Source organism: Phyllobates terribilis, unplaced genomic scaffold (assembly GCF_046119375.1).
Source record: "Phyllobates terribilis strain yellow unplaced genomic scaffold, ASM4611937v1 Scaffold_13__5_contigs__length_258822181, whole genome shotgun sequence".
In the NCBI taxonomy this organism is placed as follows: domain Eukaryota; kingdom Metazoa; phylum Chordata; class Amphibia; order Anura; family Dendrobatidae; genus Phyllobates; species Phyllobates terribilis.
In genome coordinates, this window is record NW_027362773.1 from 134,333,512 (window position 1) to 134,354,806 (window position 21,295).

General features: G+C 38.2%; 1 protein-coding gene across 1 annotated transcript in view; it reads left to right on the plus strand.

Moving 5' to 3' along the window:
• The window catches only part of MUC5AC (mucin 5AC, oligomeric mucus/gel-forming), a 38,553-nt gene extending 18,808 nt beyond the window's left edge, over nt 1–19,745 (plus strand). Inside the window, exons 31-51 of the mRNA XM_073658709.1 lie at nt 171–5,225; nt 5,346–5,581; nt 5,896–6,070; nt 6,441–6,691; nt 6,860–7,043; nt 7,156–7,360; nt 7,935–8,119; nt 8,453–8,522; nt 9,195–9,295; nt 9,830–9,861; nt 11,345–11,522; nt 11,606–11,710; nt 11,838–11,878; nt 11,985–12,113; nt 12,218–12,316; nt 13,889–14,008; nt 14,350–14,448; nt 14,756–14,875; nt 15,939–15,978; nt 16,374–16,491; nt 18,655–19,745. Of these exons, the coding sequence (XP_073514810.1) occupies nt 171–5,225; nt 5,346–5,581; nt 5,896–6,070; nt 6,441–6,691; nt 6,860–7,043; nt 7,156–7,360; nt 7,935–8,119; nt 8,453–8,522; nt 9,195–9,295; nt 9,830–9,861; nt 11,345–11,522; nt 11,606–11,710; nt 11,838–11,878; nt 11,985–12,113; nt 12,218–12,316; nt 13,889–14,008; nt 14,350–14,448; nt 14,756–14,875; nt 15,939–15,978; nt 16,374–16,491; nt 18,655–18,907 (7,796 nt within the window). The 3' untranslated portion in view covers nt 18,908–19,745. The remainder of the gene's footprint in view (nt 1–170; nt 5,226–5,345; nt 5,582–5,895; nt 6,071–6,440; nt 6,692–6,859; nt 7,044–7,155; nt 7,361–7,934; nt 8,120–8,452; nt 8,523–9,194; nt 9,296–9,829; nt 9,862–11,344; nt 11,523–11,605; nt 11,711–11,837; nt 11,879–11,984; nt 12,114–12,217; nt 12,317–13,888; nt 14,009–14,349; nt 14,449–14,755; nt 14,876–15,938; nt 15,979–16,373; nt 16,492–18,654) is intronic.
• The last annotated feature ends 1,550 nt before the right edge of the window (nt 19,746–21,295 follow it).

Consider the following 21,295-nt stretch of genomic DNA (forward strand, 5'->3'; position numbering starts at 1 on the left):
GAGTTTAAAGTAACAGAAGCTAAATAATTTTTACTCAAGTTTTCTTGGTAATTATTTATTTTTATTACAATAGTACAGTATAGCTTTCTATCTCTTTCTACTTATCTTTCATTTGATTTTTAAATTTATCTCTATATTTTAAAGTTTAATTTATACCTTTTTGTCTATAGGGACAACACATTTGAGTACAATATGTGTCAAAGAGGTCTGCGCATGGTCACAGTGGTTTGATGCCAGTTACCCTAAAGAAGGAATGGATAATGGAGATTTTGACACCTATGAAAATATAAAACATAAGGGATTTTCTATATGTAGTCATCCACAAGATATTCAGTGCAGAGCTGAGAGGTTCCCTGACACACCATTAGCAGAACTTGAGCAAGTTGTTCAGTGCAATGTGTCATTTGGACTAATTTGTTTAAATAAGCAACAGCTACCTCCTATCTGCTATAACTATCAAATCAGAGTTATGTGTTGTAACTTTGAAAAGTGTAATACAACACATCCTACAACTCCCACAACAACTACAATTACAACGGAAACACCTTCAACCACACAGCCAACTACCACAAAAGTGATAACACATCCTACAACAACACCATCTACAACAACAGTGACAACAACTTCCTCTCCAACTACCCCTCCAACCACATCTAATACTCCAACTCCAGTAGTATGTCAACCAAAATGTACATGGACAAAGTGGATTGATGTCCATTTTCCAGGAATTGGTAAAGATGAAGGAGATATTGAGACTTATGAAAATATCAGGGCAGCGGGACACAAACTTTGCTCAAAGCCTGATGGCTTACAATGCAGATCAGAGAAATTCCCAGAAACACCAATTGGTCAAATTGGGCAAGTGGTTCAATGCAATCTTACTTCTGGTCTTATTTGCAAAAATGAAGAACAAGATGGCGATTTCAAGGTATGCCTCAATTATCAAATAAAAGTGCTGTGCTGTGATGACTACAGACACTGTGAGCAGTCAACAACGCCAGCATCAACAACTACATTGTCTACTACTACTGAAACCACAACAACATCAACTACAGTTTCCACAACAACACCTGAAACAACTACAACAGCTAGTACAACTCCAACTCCTGTTGAGACTACAACCACTTCAACAACAACTGAAACAACTACTACTCCTTCCACAACTACTACCACCACAACTCCTGAAACCACTACTACTCCAACGACAACACCTGAAACTACTACAACATCAAAGACAACTACATCTCCAACAACAACTACTACATCCACTCCTGTGACCACAACCACTTCAACAACAACTGAAACAACCACAACTCCTTCCACAACTACTACAGAAACCACCACTACTCCAACAACACCAGAAACAACCACAACACCAGAGACTACTACACCAAAAACCACTACAACACCAACTACTACCACTACTACAACTACTCCAGTGCCACCAACTACAACAGAAACCACAACTACTACAACCACCACCACACCTACAACAACAAGCCCAACTACTACCACTACTACTACAACTACTCCAGTGCCTCCAACTACTACAGAAACCACAACTACAACTACCACCACCACACCTATTACTACAACAACCCCAACTACTACCACTACTACTACAACAACTCCAGTGCCTCCAACTACAACAGAAACCACAACTACAACCACCACCACACCTACAACAACAACACCACCACCAACTACTACCACTACTACTACAACTACTCCAGTTCCTCCAACTACAACAGAAACCACAACTACAACCACCACCACCACACCTACTACCACAACACCACCAACTACTACCACAACTACTCCTGGTTGCCAAGCACAATGCAAGTGGACAAAGTGGATTGATGTTGATTCTCCTACTTCTGGACTGGATGGAGGAGATAAAGAAACGTTTGAGAACATAATTGCTAAAGGCAAACAAGTCTGTAAACATCCAACAAATATTGAATGTAGAGCTGAAGATTTCCCAGAAATCAGTATTGATAATGTTGGACAGATAGTTCAGTGTGATGCCAATGTTGGTTTGGTGTGCAACAATAAAGACCAAACTGGAAAAGTTAAGCAATGCTATAATTACCAGATAAAGGTCTTATGTTGTGATGACTATAGTCATTGCAGCACAACTGCTCCTCCAACAACAACACCTACAACCACTTCAACAACAACAACCACCACCACACCTACAACAACTCCAACTACTACAACTACTCCAGTGCCTCCAACTACAACAGAAACCACAACTACAACCACCACCACACCAACTACTACAACAACCCCAACTACTACCACTACTACAGCAACTACTCCAGTGCCTCCAACTACAACAGAAACCACAACTACAACCACCACCACACCTACTACAACAACACCACCACCAACTACTACCACAACTGCTCCAGTGCCTCCAACTACAACAGAAACTACAACTACAACCACCACCACACCTACTACTACAACAACCCCAACTACTACCACTACTACTACAACTACTCCAGTGCCTCCAACTACAACAGAAACCACAACTACAACCACCACCACACCTACAACAACAACACCACCACCAACTACTACCACTACTACTACAACTACTCCAGTGCCTCCAACTACAACAGAAACCACAACTACAACCACCACCACACCTACTACTACAACACCACCAACTACTACCACCACTACTCCTACAACTCCATCAACAGGTTGCCAAGCACAATGCAAGTGGACAAAGTGGATTGATGTTGATTCTCCTACTTCTGGACTTGATGGAGGAGATAAAGAAACCTTTGAGAACATAATTGCTAAAGGCAAACAAATCTGTAAACATCCAACAAATATTGAATGTAGAGCTGAAGATTTCCCAGAAATCAGTATTGATAATGTTGGACAGATAGTTCAGTGTGATGCCAATGTTGGTTTGGTGTGCAACAATAAAGACCAAACTGGAAAAGTTAAGCAATGCTATAATTACCAGATAAAGGTCTTATGTTGTGATGACTACAGTCATTGCAGCACAACTCCTCCTCCAACAACAACACCTACAACCACTTCAACAACAACAACCACCACCACAGCTACAACAACTCCAACTACTACAACTACTCCAGTGCCTCCAACTACAACAGAAACCACAACTACAACCACCACAACACCAACTACTACAACAACCCCAACTACTACCACTACTACTGCAACTACTCCAGTGCCTCCAACTACAACAGAAACCACAACTACAACCACAACCACACCTACTACAACAACACCACCACCAACTACTACCACTACTACTACAACTACTCCAGTGCCTCCAACTACAACAGAAACCACAACTACAACCACCACCACACCTTCTACTACAACACCACCAACTACTACCACCACTACTCCTACAACTCCATCAACAGGTTGCCAAGCACAATGCAAGTGGACAAAGTGGATTGATGTTGATTCTCCTACTTCTGGACTTGATGGAGGAGATAAAGAAACCTTTGAGAACATAATTGCTAAAGGCAAACAAATCTGTAAACATCCAACAAATATTGAATGCAGAGCTGAAGATTTCCCAGAAATCAGTATTGATAATGTTGGACAGATAGTTCAGTGTGATGCCAATGTTGGTTTGGTGTGCAACAATAAAGACCAAACTGGAAAAGTTAAGCAATGCTATAATTACCAGATAAAGGTCTTATGTTGTGATGACTACAGTCATTGCAGCACAACTCCTCCTCCAACAACAACACCTACAACCACTTCAACAACAACAACCACCACCACACCTACAACAACTCCAACTACTACAACTACTCCAGTGCCTCCAACTACAACAGAAACCTCAACTACTACCACCACCACACCAACTACTACAACAACCCCAACTACTACCACTACTACTGCAACTACTCCAGTGCCTCCAACTACAACAGAAACCACAACTACAACCACAACCACACCTACTACAACAACACCACCACCAACTACTACCACTACTACTACAACTACTCCAGTGCCTCCAACTACAACAGAAACCACAACTACAACCACCACCACACCTTCTACTACAACACCACCAACTACTACCACCACTACTCCTACAACTCCATCAACAGGTTGCCAAGCACAATGCAAGTGGACAAAGTGGATTGATGTTGATTCTCCTACTTCTGGACTTGATGGAGGAGATAAAGAAACCTTTGAGAACATAATTGCTAAAGGCAAACAAATCTGTAAACATCCAACAAATATTGAATGCAGAGCTGAAGATTTCCCAGATATCAGTATTGATAATGTTGGGCAGATAGTTCATTGTGATGCCAATGTTGGTTTGGTGTGCAACAATAAAGACCAAACTGGAAACGTTAAGCAATGCTATAATTACCAGATAAAGGTCCTTTGTTGTGACGACTACAGTCATTGCAGCACAGCTCCTCCTCCAACAACAGCTACAACCACCACCACCTTACCTACAACCACTACTACTACTACTCCAGTGCCAACAACTACAACAGAAACTACAACCACTACCACTATACCTACTACTACTACTACTACTACAACAACAACAACAACAACACCTACTACTACAACTACTACAGTCCCACCAACTACAACAGAAACTACAACCACCACACCTACTACTACTACAACAACACCAACTACTACCACAACTCCATCAACTGGTTGCCAAGCACAATGCAAGTGGACAAAGTGGATTGATGTTGATAGTCCTACTTCTGGACTTGATGGAGGAGATAAAGAAACATTTGAGAACATAATGGCTAAAGGCAAACAAATCTGTAAACATCCAACAAATATTGAATGTAGAGCTGAAGATTTCCCAGAAATCAGTATTGATAATGTTGGACAGATAGTTCAGTGTGATGCTAATGTTGGTTTGGTGTGCAACAACAAAGACCAAATTGGAGAAGTTAAGCAATGCTATAATTACCAAATAAAGGTCTTATGTTGTGATGACTACAGTCATTGCAGCACAGCTCCTCCTCCAACAACATCTACAACAACACCAACTACTACCACTACTACAACTACTCCAGTGCCAACAACTACAACAGAAACCACAACTACAACCACCACCACAACAACAACAGAAACAACTACTACAAAACCTCCAACAACAACTGAGACTACGCCAACACAGACTACAAAATGTTTCTGCCATGTTGAAAATGTTGAAAGTAAAACCAAATACTTTTTACCAGGTAAGTGTAATGTTTTTTATTGCTTTGATTGATTCAACATATTGATAATTATGTTCTTAACACTTAGTTCCATCTCTTATTAAAATTTTCTTTTTCCTTCTTTTTTTTTCTTTTTTTTAGGTGAAATCATCTATAACAAGACTGATGCAGAAGGGTGCTACTTCTATGCAAAGTGCAATGACCATTGTGAAGCTGAAAGACACAAAGGACCTTGTATAGTTACAACAACTGTTAAATCCACCACAACCACGGTACCTACAACAACATCCACAAGTATTTCAACACCTACACCTGAAAAAACAACTACCACAACTACAATTGTTACAACACCGAAAGAAGGTTGCCCACCTAAGAAGGTAACAATGTTAGCTTAACTAATATCAGCTGTTTTATATGAACAACATAAGGTTACAAAACAATGAGATACAGCACCTCTCTTTTTCATAATCTGTTTCTGGTAATACAATCCTTTTCAGGTAAAATTGTCAATACGAGACATAATCCATTGACAAGAGTGATGTTATTTTGCCTATTTGCAGACAACGACGTCAATAGCACTTTACATTTTTGAGGAGCTGAAGTATTGAGAACAAATTGTATTTATTTGACCTAATTGGGAACAACTGAATTATTCAAATTTTTCTGTTTCATTGTATTTCACATTATCTAGACTAGAGAAACATGGATGATTAATAACTGTACAAAGGCCACATGCCATGGAAATAATGTTGTTACCATCGAGCCAGTGACTTGTCCGAAATTAAAGCCACTGTCCTGTGCTAACGGATTCCCCCCTGTGGAAAAGAAAACCGCAGATGGATGCTGTTCATATTACGAATGCGAATGTGAGTTTTACAAAACGCTCATTTTCCATGAAAGTAATATTATTGATAAGAAAAATTCATAAGACAGTTTACACCAGCGATCTAGAGGCTCTTTGTAAGGGAACCATAACTGCAAGGTTAGATCTGCTTTCAAATCAATTTTACTAATAACCTAATAACAAAATAACCAAGGGTTTAATGAAAGCTCCAAAAGACCTTATTACTCCATGGTGAAAAGAGTTTAGGGTAAATTATTATTAATGTGATTAGGCATCCAAAGCCAATTAGAAATTATATTATGTTTTTGTTTAAAGAAAGATATGAGATTTTATTATTAGACATAAATGTTTAATGATCTCAATCTAATTTCGTTCTTTTTGACTTCTAATAGGTGTGTGTAGCGGATGGGGTGACCCTCATTACATCACCTTTGATGGCACCTATTACACTTTCCTGGACAATTGTACATATGTTCTTGTGCAGCAGATTACTCCCAAATATGACAACTTCCGGGTCCTTGTTGACAACTACTTCTGTGATGCTGAAGATGGTTTATCCTGTCCACAATCTATCTTGATTTACTATAAATCTACTGAAATTGTCTTGACCCGTATGATGTACCAAGGAAGAATGAAAAACAGGGTAAGAGAGTGATAGAGACGCAAGTCATGATTCAAAATTTCCTACACCACCAACTAACAACTCCCAGAATATCCATGTCTATATGGCCTGGAACTATCGTATGTTACGTTGCGACCACATTGACTATTATCTATTCGCCGCTTTACAATTTCCATCCTTTGTCAACAGATTAGATTCAATAACGACTGGGTAACTCCAGGGTTCACCAAGGATGGCATTACTATATCCAGCGCTGGCATTAACATGAATGTGGAGATCCCAGAAATTGATGCATTCATCTCATTCAGTGGCATGATCTTTGTTATTAAACTGCCATTCAGTAAATTTGGCTACAACACTGAAGGACAGTGTGGTACGTGATATTTGGGATATTGTAAAGACTTTTTTTTAGCTTTAGATATATATCTCCAAAAAACCAGCAGACAAGAGCATTAACATATATTTCACATTGTGTTCCAACTTAGGTACTTGCTCAAACAACAGCACCGAAGACTGCAGATTGCCAAGTGGTGAGATAGTGAAAGATTGCTCCAAGATGGCTAACCACTGGAAGGTCAATGTAACAGGCCAGCCATATTGTTATACGCCTCCACCAACAACACCACCGCTTCACCCTACTCCACCTCCAACATGTCCACCATCAGAAATTTGTGATATCATCTTAAGCGAGTAAGTTGGAAAGTAGTTGTTCACTACATTTTGTATCATACAAATATAATAAAAATAATGCTCCTTTTATGTGTCTTCAAACTTTTCGGGTAGGTATGAAAAATTCAATTTTTTTTTCATACATGTCAACACTCTTGTCCACCGGTTGAGTCTGGTATTACAACTTAAAGAATAAACATAGTTTTAATTTTTATTTCATAAATCAAGAGTACCCTTGAAACAAACCATTCTTGCAATATATCTAATCACAGAATTTTGCCTCTTTCACCAAATGGGACTGATCTTTAACTCTTAGCTCATGGGTAATTTCTGTATTCAATAAAGACAAATTGTCCTATTACTGAGATAAGAGATGACAGTTGCTGCTCATAAAATTCTATGGAGAAGGAAGAGGGAGGAGCTAGAGGCAGAAACAGAAATTCTGCTGCAAGTTCTCCTGACAGTTGCACTTTAAGCAAATGGACTTAGCTGCAATGCTAATGTACATAATGGATTATATGCTATAATACTGGTAACTAAATCCAATCTAGTAATATACATTTAATAATATACATCTTTTCTTCTAATTTTAAAGGGTCTTTGCTGACTGTCACAAAATTATTAATCCAAATCACTACCATGAAGCATGTGCCTTTGATGCCTGTCGTATGCAGCATAACTCTGAGCCAACGGCGTGTTCCAGTTTGGAAATTTATGCCTCTTTGTGCTCTGCCAATGGAATCTGTGTGGACTGGAGAGACAAAACTAAAGGACATTGTCGTACGTTTTTTTCATTTTTTTTTTATTTAATATGATTTGCAACCACAAGGGAAGATTTATAAAAAATCAGTTTAAAGGAAAATATTTTAATAATTCCTGACCAATGAGATTGTACTTGTATTTGTTTTTCCCTTATTATAATGTCTTATCAACTGAATTGGTTTCGAGCACCAATTTTTCATGTTTTTTTCTTTGCACTGGTATATACTGTATCTCCTTCGTTGTGTCTTTGCTTAATTATAATACTCATAGCATTTTAGATAATTGGAAATATCAGTTGTTGTACATTGTACAGATTATAATCTAATTTGCTCTTTTTTGCCTGAAATATAGCATACACTTGCCCTGCTGGAAAGGTGTACGACCCTTGTGGACCAGTACATGTCAAGACCTGTGACAACAAGTAAGAATTCTTTAAAAAAAATCTCTTTATATTATTCCGCAGATATAAAATGTAAAATGATTCATTTGATCTGTAAATGAGTTAAGGTTTTAGGGAATGATTCATCACTTACCATTTTATGAGTACATATGTGAGTCATTGAGCGCAATCCCTTGGTTGGAAACCTCCCTCTATTGAAAAAGGTTGTCTGGGACTTTAAAATTGATAGCCTATTATTAGGATAGAGCATCAACATTTGATCGCTGAGGGTGCGACATCAGGTAGACCCGCCAATTAGCAATTCCTGGTGTCGGAGGCAGCCCAAACTACACAACATTTATCCGTTGACTGTATAGTGCAAGAACAATATATGGGCCCATAAATGTCCCATAGGTCATTGTAAAGCACAATTCCACCTTCTTTGGACTTGGAAATGGGCCCCCTTAGTTTCTGGACCCATAAGGTTGCACCAACAGTATGTCCACCCCTGGGCTGGACACAACTTCCCCTAGCAATAACTGTAATAGCTGGGGATTACGAGGCAAGACGCACACCAATGAATAAATCTCCAAGTTTGGTCAATGTATAAATTATATGATCTTCATGGGACATCCCCTTTAAGACTTAGATGACGGATTAACATTTAGTAAAGTATGAGACATATGTACATTTATATTTTTACTGTCATTGCAGAGAAGTTCAGAACTCTGAGTTTGACCAAACTGAAGGCTGTTTCTGTCCCAAAGGATCCACACTGTTCAACTCTTACACCGATGTCTGCGTTAATACTTGCTGTATGTATCTACAAGTACAATCACTGAAATGCTTATTAAAAATTATTGGGGAAAAAAACATTTTTAAATAATCCAGATCTATACATTAACACATATTCTGATAGTATACGTTGTGAGTGAATTAAAACTAATATTACAAATTAATTTTTCTATCTCATATTGTGCATATGGGGAATCATAGAGCACAAAAACTTGGCTAGGAGAGTAAAATATTGGAAAGATGTACAGTATAGCTCAAATGGGAAAAAGGGTAAAATACTAATTATATTTCCAAAATATATATTTATATACCTGAGTGCAGAGGTATCAGGTGGCCAAAAAATAATTCTGCATAGTCATAAAAATGCCTGATTATGATTACAGCTGTAATGTCATGTTCTGAATGTTATTAGCGGGAGTCCACCTAAAGTCCAAACTGCACAAACTAGTAAGGTATATGCTCATGCTGAAAACTAAAAAAAAATTGTAGCACATTGTTCTAAAATATTTTTGATGACAAAAAAATTAATGTGTTTTTTTCCTTTTATCTTCCAGCTTGCGTTGGCCCTGAAGGAATGCCCGTAAACGTGAGTGTCATATAATCGTTTTATAAACTGAAATGACAAAGAAACAGCCAAGAAAAAGAGGAGATAAAACAAAAAGCAAGCCCAGATAGCATATACAGATGGTACCCAGAATAATCGAAAAGAAGTTGAAATTAAAGGCAGTGTGCTCACTATTTCCTGAAGGGAGGGTCTCATCTTCTTAAATAGGCAAAATTGCAAAGTGCTTATAAACACAACTTTGCAATTTACCGCTTATACATTTTCTACCTTCTCAAGAATGGAATGTTATAACATGTCATGGTTTGGCTCTTGTTGACTAGGTTACTGGCCACTGCTGCTGGCAGTCAGTGGTGGCCAGATTGCTAGGCAAGGAGTGCAGTGCTATAAAGCTTTCAAGCTCTGCTCTGAAGCTAGCTCTGATCCGAGTTTAATCAGTGTCAGCTTAGTGTGATCCGATTCTCTCGGATGAGATAATTGTAGCACGGGTGTGGAGAAGACGGAGAACAAAAATTTTCCATCTTTTCCATTCTGTGAGTCCGCAGAAATCAGTGTCACCCGAATGCAGTTTGATGTTTAACACGCACCCATAGACATGAATGGGTGAAAGGCATCTGATTTGCACTGCAATTCACAGCATGCTGCAATTTTTTTCTTCTTATGCCGAATCGGCATGAGAAAAAAAATGCTGATCAGCACTGCCCCATAGAATAACATTGGTCTGAGTGCTATCCGATAAAACATCGTATAGCGCTCATCTGATGTATACGCTCTTGTGAGTAAGCCCTCAAAGAGGCATGGAAAAATCAAAGCTATTAGAAAGGTTCCAGGGCGATAAGCTGATTACAAAGTGTCTCACTGCTAGGACCACCATTGATCATCTGTAATCTGCAGCGAAACCTGACAATTTAATTTGTCTGCAGCACCACTAGTGGGGAAAATAGGTATTACACAGTGTTCATCACACAGTTCTGTCTGGGTTACGCAGATTAGTACAGAACCTCCAAAGAGAGAGAGATGTTAAATGTGAAAGATTATCCACTGACTATGAGATAAGGACCCTGAATAAAGGACCTTTTTTAATTCACAATATATAAATGTGAGTTTAATAAATGTGTGTTTAATCTGGATAATCATTCTCAAAATTCTCAGTTCACTGACTATAATCAAGATAGATTTTCCCATTACTGAGAAAGAAAATGAATGTCGGTGTCTGCCTCTAGCTCCTCCTCCACCTCCTCCTTTCTCCATAGAGTTTCAAAAGCACCAACAGTAATTTCCTGTGTCAGTTATATGAAAATTTAATTTTACTGAATACATATTTTACAAATTATACCCATGAATTGAGAGTAAACGATCAGTCCAGGAGGAAAAAAAAAGCAGATTTCACTGATAAAATGTATTACAAAGTTTCTTACTATCCTGTGCACTATTGATTAATGAAATAATTAATGATGACCTTGTTTTATATCACATGAAAACAATTACTGTGCCTTCGTGTTCACAGCCTGGAGAGACCTGGACAAGCCAATGCAAGCAATGTACATGTGAAAAGAACTCTCTTACTGTCCAGTGTCAGCCATTGACATGTCCTCCATTAGTTGACTTATCTTGTGAAAGGGATGGATTCATCACCAAGGAGAGACCAAATCCCGACCAGCCATGTTGCATGATAAATGAATGCAGTAAGTAAAATATTCATAACATTTCTTGACAGCTGAATGATTTCTTGATATGGAGTCGGACTCAACCATCTCTCTGTCTGTAGTATGTAACATCAGCTACTGTATGGAGAAGGAGAAGAAGTGTCCTCTAGGATTTGAGAGTGCCCCCGTGCTGTTGGAAGGTGAATGCTGCCCATCACTTAGCTGCAGTAAGTGCCACAGATCACTACATAATGTTTTTGCCAGGTTTCTATATCTTATACTGTTTTAGTGGTGAAGAAGCTCCTTTTCTTTATATATTGATTTTAATTGAAACGTTTCGATCTTCTAAAACAGATGCAACAGCGGTCTGTGTGTACGAGGACAACACGTACAAAGTAAGTGCAAAAATTGAACCTTTTAACATCTGAAATTAAAGAATAAAGTCATAGTTGGAGAAAAATAAATTAATCTGTTTTTTTTTTTTTTTTAATCTTTTTATAGCCTGGAACAAAAATCCCACATACCAAAAAAGAATGCACGGACTGTTCTTGCACCCATGACATAGATCGAGACACCTTACTATACAAAGTCGCATGTGAACCTATAAAATGCAAAACGGACTGTGGAGCGGTCAGTACCATAATTACAAATGTCCTTATCTATTCCCAACTGACTCTACATGGGCATCGTATTTAAGTGCATTTAATATTTACCAATTATTTTGCATCTTTTAGGGAATGGAACTCGTACATTCTGAAGATGATTGCTGTGGCAAATGTGTGCCTAATGCTTGTATAATGAACGGCAAAGACAACTCCACAATCATTTTGAAGGTATTCTAATTCATAAATACTCCAAAATGTGAACTTTTTTGCTGTCACTAGAAGCAATTTACTGCATTAGGATTTATAGCGTTTTATCAATGAAGGACTGAAGTGAATTTTGTGATCTTAGCTAGAATAGGTCACCCCCCATTAAACCCATTGCCATCCAAACCAACCAGGATGTTAACCATTAAAACCTTCAGTATTAGGCTAGGTGCAGACAACTGTGTCTTCTCTCATCCAAGAAAATAGGGTCAATTATGCAAATCACACTCTGATCATAGTGGGATCCTATTCTCTCGGATGAGGAAAAGATGGATAAAAAAATGTCTGCATCTTCTCCATTCCGTCAGTCGGTGGAAATCTAACTTTACTCATTTGTCATCTGAGTGCAGTCGGATGTTTTCCACACGCTCATTGACTTGCATGGCCAAGTGCATCCGAATATTGGATTAAACTTGCAGTGATTTTTTCCTCGGATCGGCTTGGTCCAAGGCAAGATTTTTGCTTGTGCACTTCACCATAGACTAACACTGATCTGAGTGAGATATATTATACTGATGAGAGCTGAAAAGCCTATAATTAAATGGGTTGTCTGGGACTTTAACATTGATGACCTATTCTTATAATAGGTTATCAATGTCTGATCTGTCGGGGTGCAACACCCGACATCTCCCACCGATCTACTGATTTTTGTGTTAGGAGCAGCTGATACTGCTCAGTTACGGATCTGATCAACTCTATCGATGGATAGTGGCCACGGTCGCATACTACACATCTAACCCCAATTGAATTGAATAGGGGGTGGATGTGAAGTACCTGTCCAGACCACTATACAGTAGACAGAGCTGTGCAGCTCCATAGCTGAGCAGTTTTGGCCACAGCCGACACCCAAAACAGATGATCGGCGGGAGTACTGACTGTCACACCCCCAACGATCATACAATGATGACCTACGCTAAGGATAGGATAATCAGTGTTAAAGTTACGGACAACCCCTTTAAATCTATAATTGGTACTCTATAAAAGCCTTTGAATTTATAGGTTGTAATTCTGCTATATATCTCTACATCTATTGACTACAGATGGTCACAGGAGAACAAAAAACAATTATCTTGAAGGAATTGTTCAAGTTAACATACTGATGACTTATCTATAGTATGAGATTAGTGGGGCTCCAGTATCCCCACAATCAGCTGATATCTGATCTGGCACTTGAATGGGAAATACTCTGCAGCACTCGGCCTACAGATTGTTCATCCATAAAGTCTCAATGGCTCAGGTTCGAGCCGAAGGTCGATAAAAAAACATTGGCCACTAAACAATGCACTTGAGCTGTGGTTTTCCACTCCGTACACTGCTATTATCTGGCTGTTGGTAGGAAAGCTATAATTGATTGTCGGGGGCGTCAACTGCTAAGTCCACCACCGTTCTCATCATGATGACATATCCCAGAGGAAATATATAAATATGTTAGTCCTAGACAACGCTTTTAATTTTGAATGCTCCATTTTGAGCACACATTTGGATTTCTAAAATTCTTAAATCTGATTAATATCTCATTTCACTGTGTATTTACAGCCTGGTGACACATGGAGCACTCCTGATAAACCATGTGTAAAGATTGAGTGCGACCACATTGAAGATCAGTATGTGCCTGTGGAATCCAGAACAGTTTGTGCCATTGAAGATTGTGAACAGGTACGATCAATTTAGTATTAGAACCTCTCTAAATCACAATGACCATGCGAAAAGAAGAGAGAAAAGAAGCACCAATTTTTTTTTTATTATTAAATGTTGGGATTTATTCACCCAAACTTTAGAGACATACTGAAGCTTGGGGAATAAATCACAACTCAACCTTGAAGTTTGGAGGGCTTTTCCTTTCCCCGAATATGCATTATTTGGGGATCTGAGTCAACCCTTGGAAGTTCTGCACCCAACTAAGTAGGACAAGTTTATAGTACTAGTCCCTCCTCACTTTCTTTGCAATAACACTGACCTATAGACTTTACAAACTACATAAATATCTTGTTCACCAGGGCTCCGTATACCAGATTGCTCCAGGCGAATGTTGTGGAAGCTGTGTAAAGGAGGCTTGTGTGATCCATCTGAGTGACAACACAACCAGAACTTTGAAGGTATTTTCAATATATACATTTCAATATATGATTTTTTTTGCTCAAAGTATGTTTTATAAATGAAACTTAAAAATTATGTTCTGCTCCTGAAACCTTGATATTGCTTTCTCCTGTGCTCATTGTCTATTATGGAAAATGCATTTTGTGTGACCTTCCAAAACAAAAAAGTCATAAATTCATTCTGCTACTGTATTCTACGTTAATACACTAGACATATGGACATTAGCAGTATGTAGTTTTATATCATTTTGTGCACAAATCTAAGGATGTGCTAAATTAATAATGATACTATTTAACTACTTTTCAGCCTGAAGAAAAGTATGTTCCACCAGAAGATAAGTGCATCACCTACACCTGTTCCAGCACCTATGATGTTGAGAAGAAAAGCATTTCATGCATACCTCTCGATCCCTCCAAGTGTATTGAGGTTTGTTCATCTTTATAGTCATATTTTCTTATGTAATCAAAATTAATTTTGATTAAAAAGGAAGTATGGAGTGTCCCAGATTCATCATCCATGAGGTTTTTTTTAGTCATCTTTCTTTTTTGCCTTGTGGTATTCACAGGCTTTTTTTTGCTCCAAGTTTTTAAAAAAACGCAAACGGGTTTATAAAATTAGCGCAAAGTCAAAAAAGGTCTTTCCTGTAATTGACCATACTTGTGACTTTTTTTGAGCAAAAAAAAGTTGCATCTTTTTCAAAATGTCTCAAAAGATGCAGCTTTTGAGAAAATGCTTAAAACGACACCAGGGAGTTAATGGACTAGAGTTGCACCAAATTTTGCGACTTTTTAAAAAGTCACAAATGATGAATCAGCCGAAAACATCTGTAATCACTAAACTCCACCCATAAAGCGGAAAGCAAAAAAAACAAACAGGCGAGCACGGATAAACTAGACTTGTAAAAAGACACAAATCGAATAAAGAATTGGGGGCAAACAATAAAAAAAAGGCGTAAAACACACAAAAATAGACAAACAAAAAGCAATAATGAATATTCTTGTCATTTCACATGACTTTTCACCATGAACTGTTGTGTCTGTTCATATATGACATTTATCACCATTAATTTTCCAGCTTCATTGTTTTAAAAATCTAAAAAGTGCTAACACTGTTTTCTGATTAAATGGTTAATTTGTTTTTATAGTCGTTAAAGCTCTTTTTTCCAGTACAGAGCATGGAATCCCATAAATAGACACAGAGGTTTATAAGCAAATTTTATTTTTTATGCAAAAAAAAAACACCCTATGCTCCCTTTATTGACAATATAGGGATCCAGATATTTAGCATTTATCTCGGTGTCTGTATCGGCATTTTGAACTTTGTATTGAAAAACAAAGTTTCAACAGAAAAGGAAATTTAAGTTATTAAACAACGAATAACGTTGGTCTGAGATGTTAAAAGTTGCACGTTCATTTTGGGTGATTTTTCTTTGTTTTAATGAAAAATACATAAATGCATCTTCATTTTGATCTATGTGTTTGTTATGCAGGGTACTATCGAGTCTGATGGCTGCTGTGAACATTGCAAACGTAAGTAATTTCTTTTCAGTCCTTCAAGTCTTTAATAATCAGTTTTGTTCCAGTAGTGTATTTGTGCTAAATAAGCATTATATAGTATAAAGCTTTATAGTAAAGAGCATAAGGGTAACAAAATGATCTTACAAAAAGAGAATAAGCCCTGCCCCAAGGTACTTCACAGCTTTACTTGTACAGTTAGAATTTTGCACAAATTAGACAAAAACACTTAAATAAATTACTGTTACCTTTTTTATAACACTTTTTTATGCAATAATAATCACTGCAAAAAGCATAACAATAGGAACTACTGACACTTGCTGCTTTATAAAGCAGTTATACCAATGCTTTTAAAACTGAACTACTGTAATACTTTCATGTTAGTAATCATATTCACATTCCTATTAAAGCTGCCCTGTCTGGATGTGAGGTTCATAAACAATCCGAGCGTGTCAGGACCAGCACTTGCGAATCAGACCAGGTTGTGGAGCTGTCCTTCTGTGGTGGAGCCTGTATGACATCTTCTATGTAAGTTGAAAGTGTTGATAATGTTAATCCTTCACATCTATAACTTTGTAAGCCATTATGGTGGCAAGGAGACATACAATATCTATGTGCAGGGAGACATATCAATGTGCAAGGAGACATATCTATGTGCAAGGAGACATATCTATGTGCAAGGAGACATACAATATCTATGTGCAGGGAGACATATCAATGTGCAAGTAGACATATCTATGTGCAGGGAGACATATCAATGTGCAAGGAGACATCAATGTGCACGGAGACATATCTATGTATAATGAGACATATCAATGTGTAAGGAGACATATCTATGTGCAGGGAGACATATCTATGTGCAAGGAGACATACAATATCTATGTGCAGGGAGACATATCAATGTGCAAGGAGACATATCTAAGTGCAAGGAGACATATCTATGTGCAAGGAGACATACAATATCTATGTGCAAGGAGACATATCAATGTGCAAGGAGACATTTATGTGCAGTGAGACATATTAATGTGCAAGGAGACATCAATGTTCATGGAGATATATCTATGTGCAAGGAGACATATCTATGTATAAGGAGACATATCAATGTGTAAGGAGACATATCTATGTGCAAGGAGACATATCTATGTGCAAGGAGACATACAATATCTATGTGCAGGGAGACATATCAATGTGCAAGGAGACATATCTATGTATAAGGAGACATATCAATGTGCAAGGAGACATATCTATGTGCAATGCAACATATCTATGTGCAAGGAGACATACAATATCTATGTGCAGGGAGACATATCAATGTGCAAGGAGACATATCTATGTGCAAGGAGACATATCTATGTGCAAGGAGACATGCAATATCTATGTGCAAGGAGACATATCAATGTGCAAGGAGACATTTATGTGCAGTGAGACATATTAATGTGCAAGGAGACATCAATGTTCATGGAGATATATCTATGTGCAAGGAGACATATCTATGTATAAGGAGACATATCAATGTGTAAGGAGACATATCTATGTGCAAGGAGACATATCTATGTGCAAGGAGACATACAATATCTATGTGCAGGGAGACATATCAATGTGCAAGGAGACATATCTATGTATAAGGAGACATATCAATGTGCAAGGAGACATATCTATGTGCAATGCAACATATCTATGTGCAAGGAGACATACAATATCTATGTGCAGGGAGACATATCTATTTGCAAGGAGACATATCTATGTATAAGGAGACATATCAATGTGTAAGGAGACATATCTATGTGGAAGGAGACATATCTATGTGCAAGGAGACATATCTATGTGCAAGGAGAGAAACAGTATTCATCTGCAAGGGGAATTACAGTATTTATGTGCAAGGACTGGAGACATTTATATGTATAAGGAGACGTATCATTGTGCAAGGAGACATGTCGATTTGCAAGGAGACACAGTATTTATGTGCAAGAAGACATATCTATGTATAAGTAGACATATCAATGTGCAAGGAGACATACAGTATCCATGTGCAAAAATACATATTTATGTGCAAGGAGACATACAGTATTTATGTGCAAGGAGACATATCTATTTGCAAGGAGACATATCCATGTGCAAAGAGACATACAGTACTTATCTGCAAGAAGAGTTTCAGTATTTATTTGCAAGGAGACTTATCTATGTACAAGGAGACTTATCTATGTACAAGGAGACATATCTATGTGCAAGGAGACATACAGTATCTAGGTACAAGGAGACATATCTATGTATAAGAAGACATACAGCACCTATGTGAAAGGACACATACAGTAACTATGTGCAAGGAGACATATCTATGTGCAAAGAGACATACAGTACCTATGTGCAAGGAGACATCCAGTACCTACGTGCAAGGAGACATACAATATTTATGTGCAAAGAGACATATCTATGTGCAAGGAGACATATCTATGTGCAAGGAGACATATCTATGTATAAGGAGACATACAGTATCTATGTGTAAGGAAACATATCTATAGTTGTCCTTGGGTTTACTCTAGACAGTTGTCTACATGTGATGTTTGAAGATATTTTCAATCTCTTTATACCCAGAACTTTTGCATGGTGCCATCCTGAGTTACCTTAGATCAGATCATAACTTTGACCTGGACAATCATGGTAGCATTTCTAAAATGTATCCTCTTTGCACAGATATTCTGCTGAGGCAAACATGATGGAGCACAAGTGCAGCTGTTGTCAGGAAGTGAAGACCAGCAAACGGGAAGTAAACCTGAAATGTCTGGATGGAACCAGCACTGTCTATACCTACATATATGCAGAGGAGTGCGGCTGTACCCACACTGAATGCCAAAGTGATGTCCAGACCTCCAGCGCACAGCAACATCAACAGGTCGAGAGTAAAGAGGACCTCCACCAGGACCTCCAGAGTCATCAAACCAACTAAATGACAGTATCAATCTAGCTAAATGAATTACACTGAATCAGAACTTTAATATGAACTCTGACTGAATATTTTATGTAACATCCGAATACTCTGGAAAACTAAACTCTACCAATGGGCTTCTAATGACCACGCTTTGCTTTTTGACTGCCAAGATCTCTTCATCGAAGCCTCCAACTTCTACTTACCTCTACGTATCGCAGGGCTTTTGGCAAATGAGCTAATTCTTGAGATTAAATAGTTTAAACCTGTAATTTTGCACAATAATATTATGTAAAACCTATTTCCCATACATTGGAATTGAACTTGAGTACACAGGTTATCATATTTTAACTCCTCGATAGTCATTCTAAAAAATATTACAGCAGATACTCCAATACTACATACAGATTGCTTTTAATCTCTAGGACACAATATATATTGTATAGACGTATCTCTAAAAAGATACTGACAGAAGGTTCATCTTCAGGTCCATGTAAGCATTTCATTATATGAAGGCAAATCTATTGCTGCTCTATGTCGTCCTGTTTACAGAATAACCAAATTAATTAAAGTTACTTAATTTATCTGCAATTAGCTAATAGGAAAATATGTAGGACTGTGTTATTTTTTTACTTTTATTGAATGTTTTGATGCATGGATGTCAGATTCTTGTTTTTTTTATTTTTATTTCTAAAGCTAAGATCTTTAATCTATTTATTGTATTTGGTTGGAGATTTCTGACATGTACGGTATCTGTTTTCTTTGTTCTTTTGCCATTGGTATTAGAGAATTATGAGTTATTGTATTGCCAGAGTATGAAATATGATTTCAATTAAAAATCTTTTAAGCATTTTAGAAAGCTTCTGAGTTTGGTTTTATGGCCAGTTCAAGTGCAAAAATATAAAAAAAAGCAAAAAAGGTGCAATAAATATTAGTATTTGAATGTTTATTGCAGTTTCACTATGTAGTTATCAAAATACTGCACATGGACCCCTTAGGCTCGATATTACCATCACATAGGTACCCGATAACCCACTCTAAGACTGACAACAGATTCACATATTTCACATTAAATGAGGAGCTGCTTTATCGGGTCACTATGTCACGGGTGTGTCAGATGTGCAGACAGTCACCCTGCAGTTGGTTTCAGAAGATCTCTTCGTTTGGCCTTACAGACACCTTCTTAGCTGTTTCACTCTAGTACTCAGCTGTTAGAACCCTCCTGTTTGTTTTTTCCATCTTGTGTTTTGCGGTCACGTGACCATCTTCCTTTATATTCCAGATCCCCCCTTCTGGCTGTGCTGGACTTCAGTGTTTGACTGTTTCTCTAGCCAGGTGCTTCTGTGCCTTTCTCTGTCAGTTTGCTTGGTCCTTCTGGGACCTCTAGTACTTTTTGTCAGTTTGTCTTTTTGTGTTCTGCAATTGCTTTTCTGTTTAGGAGGTGTCCCATTTTTGTCCCAGTCCTTAGTACTTTTAGGGACCCCTCCCGTTATGCTATAGGTCTTCTTTCAGACTAGCCGAGGACTAAGGCAGGTCTGTTCGCTAGGAACAGGCAGCCCGCTACATTGAAGGGATTCAGCTTAGTCTTACTGTAGGGACAGCTTTCCACTATCTTTCCTTAGTTCATGTTGCAGATCATAACATCAGCGGCTCCCTCCTTCCTGCTCTAATTGACATACTGGCCTGGGTGTTTAAATAGTTTCACTTTGCAGCAGGAAGGTGTCGGTGATATTCACATGTTTCCTTGTGAAGGCTTGGAGATGTTCTTACTTCCTCTCTGGTGCAAAGAGGACGTGTGTGCTTTCTCTCTGAAATCGGCTCAAGCTAAGTTACTTTCCCCCGTGTCTGTCTACCTTGTTGTCTTTAGTTGTTAGTGGGGACTGACTAGTGCTTATCCCCCCTTCTCTAGCCAGGGCCTAGCTCTAGGGAAATACAGGGTTTTAGGTTTCTGTGCGGTGATTAGTGAGGAACCATTATAGGGACGTTAGGGGAGATAGGGTGATATCAGATCAGCCTAGGAGGTCTCCACTCCCCCTTTCCCTAGTGTCTGGGCTCCCTTCCCCTCATCCTTTCGTGTTGCACTTAGTCGTTCCCACACCTTTCGTGACAAAGACTCAATGACTGTAAAGGACATATTGATACTCATATTATTCCCTAAAGGTACTGCCTCTTGGGAAGAATACCTTCATTATATGACTTAGAATATGCCATGATATCTGAGCCATACAGAGGTACAAAATAGGCCCATAGCCATCTATAAAATAGAATAATAACATAGCAACATGGGCGAACTTGAACAAACTAGCCTTGAATGGGTTTCTAGTTCTCCTGGTCTTTACGTCTGGCTATCAAATAAACTCTTAAGCATTTAAGAGCACATCCAAATGGATGTGATGTCACATAGATGGA